Below are 3,820 nucleotides of genomic sequence, written 5' to 3'. Positions count from 1 at the left end.
GTCGGTGAGGACCCCCCACCCCGGGGCCCTTCCCAGGTTCACCAACATGGTCATTAGAGTCCATGAGGACCCCCTTCCCGCCTACTCCGGGCCCTTCCTGCCACACCAGCTCCACACGGGCCATGCTGGGAAGCCCAGTGTCCAGGCAGGGAGTGCAGGACTTTAAAGACTGCGTTCCAGACATGGGGACACTGTGGTGATTTCCCGTAGCTGCTGTAACAAAGGACCGCAAACTGGGCAGCCCACCCCTGCAGAAATGCGTTCGCTCGCAGTTTGGAATCCGCCTAGGGGCAGGGCCTCCCTCCCTCGAAGGCTCAGGGACACCTCCTTCCTTGTCTCTTCCCGGTGGTCATGGGGCGTTCCTTGGCTCGTGGCCACATCCCTCCGGTGTCCACCTCTGCCATCACGCGGACTTCCCTGAATCTTCCCCTGTCTCTTATGAGGACACTTGTCATTGGATTTAGGGCCCCCTGGAGAATCCAGGATGACCTTATTTCGAGATCCTTACCATAATTACATCTGCAAAGACCCTGTTTCCAAATAAGGTGCCCCCGACACTTTCCAGGTGGATGTACCTTTGCGGGGCGGGGGGCACATTTCGACTCCCTCCAGATGTCTTTGGAGCGGATTCTGACAGTCTGACTCGCTGTGCTTATTCACCCCAAACAGGGAAGTGAATAGCCTCTCCCTGTCAGGTTTGGGGGATCGAATGAGACTCCTCTCAAGGCTGGGGCCAGAGGAAGCAGTAAGTGGTAGCTTCTTCTGACTGTTCCTTACGAACCTCAGATACAGGAGAGAGGAATCCAAGCCGCGAGTCAGGCTGGGGGCGCTGGCTTCGCCCTTTGTGTCCTTTGTCCCGTGAGGCTCATACACAGGGTCTGCACGTGTCACCGACACACCGGGAGGTCTGGAGCGCAGACAGAGGTCAGCTTCCTCTTTCACGGCCACCTCAGTGCTCGGCCCCCTGATGCCTAGATCTGCGTGGGTTCTCCCGCCTCCCCACCCTGTGTCCCCCGGGACGCCCTCCCAGAGCCCTGTTGGCTGAGACGGTTTGTCGTCCTAGGGCACTTGCTGGATTTGCTGAGGACTCGAGGGAAGAATGGAGCCATTGCCTTCCTGGAGAGCCTCAAGTTCCACAACCCTGACGTGTACACCCTGGTCACCGGGCTGCAGCCCAAAGGGGACTTCAGCAACTTCAGTGGTGAGAGCTGGCTCTCGGGGTGGCTCGGCGAGGGCTTCTTCGGAGCCTCTGGGTCCTGGTGCCTGCAGCCTTTTGCAGACACTCTTCTTGCCCCCCCCCCCCCCAACCAGGGAGAGGTTCCTTCCTGTCCCGCTGCCCCAGCACAGGGAGCAAGGAGGCCCCCACTAACCACGGTGCAGGAGAAGGTGCTGGCGGCCTCTGGTCCTAAAAGAGATCTGTCCCCGATTACCACGTGCCACGAGCAGACCCGTCGTGGGGCACAGAGTCTGCATTTGAGAGGTGCCGGCAGAGGGGAGGCATGTCCTTCCCCTAGAGATGCTCCTGAGCCGGCCTTAGCCTTGGCAGTGGGTGGAGGACGGCTGGGCCTGCGAGGGGGCCCAGGAAGAGAGGCCCCCGCCGCAGGGGAGCGGGAGGGGAGCCGGCAGCCTTCTGCACATTTGCTCAGCCGGTGGAGAAAGGTCTAGCCGGCCTGGTGGGAGATTTTTTAGTTTTTGTCAGTTAAGTGGTTTGAGGGTTCCCTGGAGAAGCCGGGGAAAGATTTTGTTGTACAAAGGGCGGGACTAACGTCACTCAAAACCGGGTAAGAAAACGTTTCTGCCTGTTTGGCGTCACAGCCCGCGTTTCTGTTAGAGTGCCGCTGGGTGCCGTGCAGATTCATGGTCCTTGCTCTGTTTTTCTCAGGGTGACATTGAAAGGGAGTTAGCGTCAAGCACACCTTAGCTGATGAGGGAGAGTCGGGTCTGAGCCGCAGGGGCCCACGGGGAAGCGAGAGGAGGGAAAGCTGGTACTGAAGTCACCAGTCGTGCTGTTTATTTAACCAGATATTGAGTCCGGCTGAGCCGCTAGTTTGTTGGGTTTTGTTTCATTTTTTGTTTTTTTAATTTACATCCAAATTAGTTAGCATACAGTGCCACGATGATTTCCGGAGTAGATTCCTTCGTGCCCCTTCCCCATTTAGCCCCTCCCCCCTCCCGCCACCCCTCCAGTCACCCTCAGTTTGTTCTCCATATTTTTTTAAATATAATTTAACTTTACTTTTTATTTTTTAAAATTTACCTCCAAATTAGTGAGCCTGTAGTGCAACGATTTCCGGAGTAGATTCCTTAAGCCCCTTACCCGTTTAGCCCATCCCTCCTCCCACAACCGCTCCAGTAACCCTCTGTTTGTTCTCCATATTTAAGAGTCTCTTGTGTTTTGTCCCCCTCCCTGTTTTTCTATTCTTTTTGCTTCCCTTCCCTTATGTTCATCTGTTCTGTGTCTTAAAGTCCTCATATGAGTTAAGTCATATGATATTTGACTTTCTCTGAGTGACTAATTTCGCTTAGCATAATACCTTCCAGTTCCATCCACATAGCTGCAAATGGCGAGATTTCATTCTTTTTGATTGCCGAGTAATACTCCACCGTATAGATATACCACATCTTCTTTATCCATTCATCCATCGACGGCCATTTGGGCTCTTTCCATACTTTGGCTATTGTTGAGAGCACTGCCATAAACATGGGGGTGCATGTGTCCCTTCGAAACAGCACACCTGTATCCCGTGGACAAATGCCTAGTAGTGCAATTGCTGGGTCGAAGGGTAGTTCTATGTTTAGTTTTTGGAGGAACCTCCCTACTGGTTTCCAGAGTGGCCGCACCAGCTTGCATTCCCAGAGCAGCTAGTTTTTAAGGAGACCGACAGATCAGGGTGGGGGCTCCGGCCCGAGAGTCTGGGCGTAGGAAGCAAAGACCCCCGGGGGGCAAGGACAGGGGGTCGAGGTCGCCCACCGGCCCGTGCTCCGCAGGGCTCATGGACACGTCCAAGCTGACCGAGTGCCTGGCCGGGGCCATCGGCAGCCTGCAGGAGGAGCTGGGCCAGGAGAAGGGGCACAAGGAGGCCCTGCGGCGGCGCTGTCGGCAGCTGCAGGAGCGCCTGGGCCGGGCGGAGGCCCGCGTGCGGAGCCTGGGCCAGCTGGAGACCGACCATGACCGCGTGAAGCGCGAGGTGCTGAAGCTGAAGGACGAGATGCTCAGCCTGTCGTTGCACCACAGCAACGCGCTGCAGGAGAAGGAGCTGGCGGTCACCCGGTGCCGCGGCCTGCAGGAGGAGGTACCGGGTGCACCCCCCCGCCCCCGCCCCCCCCCCCAACCCCTGCCGGGGCCACCGAAGGGGTGGACGCTCCCGGGAGGCGCCTTCCCCCAGCGACGTCAGTAACCTGGGGCCCCGGGGACCTCCGTCCACCCCTCCCGGGTCCCCCGGTGGGGCCTGCGTCTGTGCGGGGAACAGGGGGTCGTCGACGAGGCCCCCAGACCCGACAACACCTTTGCTCACTTCTCGGCTGTGGGCTGTCATTTTTTTTTTTTTTTTAGTTTAATTTTTATTTATTTTTAATCTTGTTAATGTTTGTTTTTGAGCCAGAGACAGAGAGACAGAGCATGAGTGGGGGAGGGGCAGAGAGAGGGGGAGACACAGAATCCGAAGCGGGCTCCAGGCTCCGGGCTGTGTCAGCCCAGAGCCTGACACGGGGCTCAAAGTCACAAACTGCGAGATCACGACCTGAGCTGAAGTCAGAGGCTGAACCGACTGAGCCACCCAGGCGCCCCTCAGGTTTTTATTTTTTAACATATATATATATA

The 3,820-nt window shown here is 56.9% G+C and overlaps 1 protein-coding gene across 1 annotated transcript in view; it reads left to right on the top strand.

The window, feature by feature from the left end:
• The window catches only part of CARD14 (caspase recruitment domain family member 14), a 25,589-nt gene that overhangs the window by 615 nt on the left and 21,154 nt on the right, over positions 1-3,820 (top strand). Inside the window, exons 2-3 of the mRNA XM_049635544.1 lie at positions 1,064-1,201; positions 2,989-3,293. Of these exons, the coding sequence (XP_049491501.1) occupies positions 1,064-1,201; positions 2,989-3,293 (443 nt within the window). The remainder of the gene's footprint in view (positions 1-1,063; positions 1,202-2,988; positions 3,294-3,820) is intronic.

Source organism: Panthera uncia, chromosome E1, assembly GCF_023721935.1.
Source record: "Panthera uncia isolate 11264 chromosome E1, Puncia_PCG_1.0, whole genome shotgun sequence".
NCBI lineage: Eukaryota > Metazoa > Chordata > Mammalia > Carnivora > Felidae > Panthera > Panthera uncia.
The sequence above is the reverse complement of the archived record's forward strand: the minus strand, read 5'-3'. Positions and strand labels throughout refer to the sequence as shown.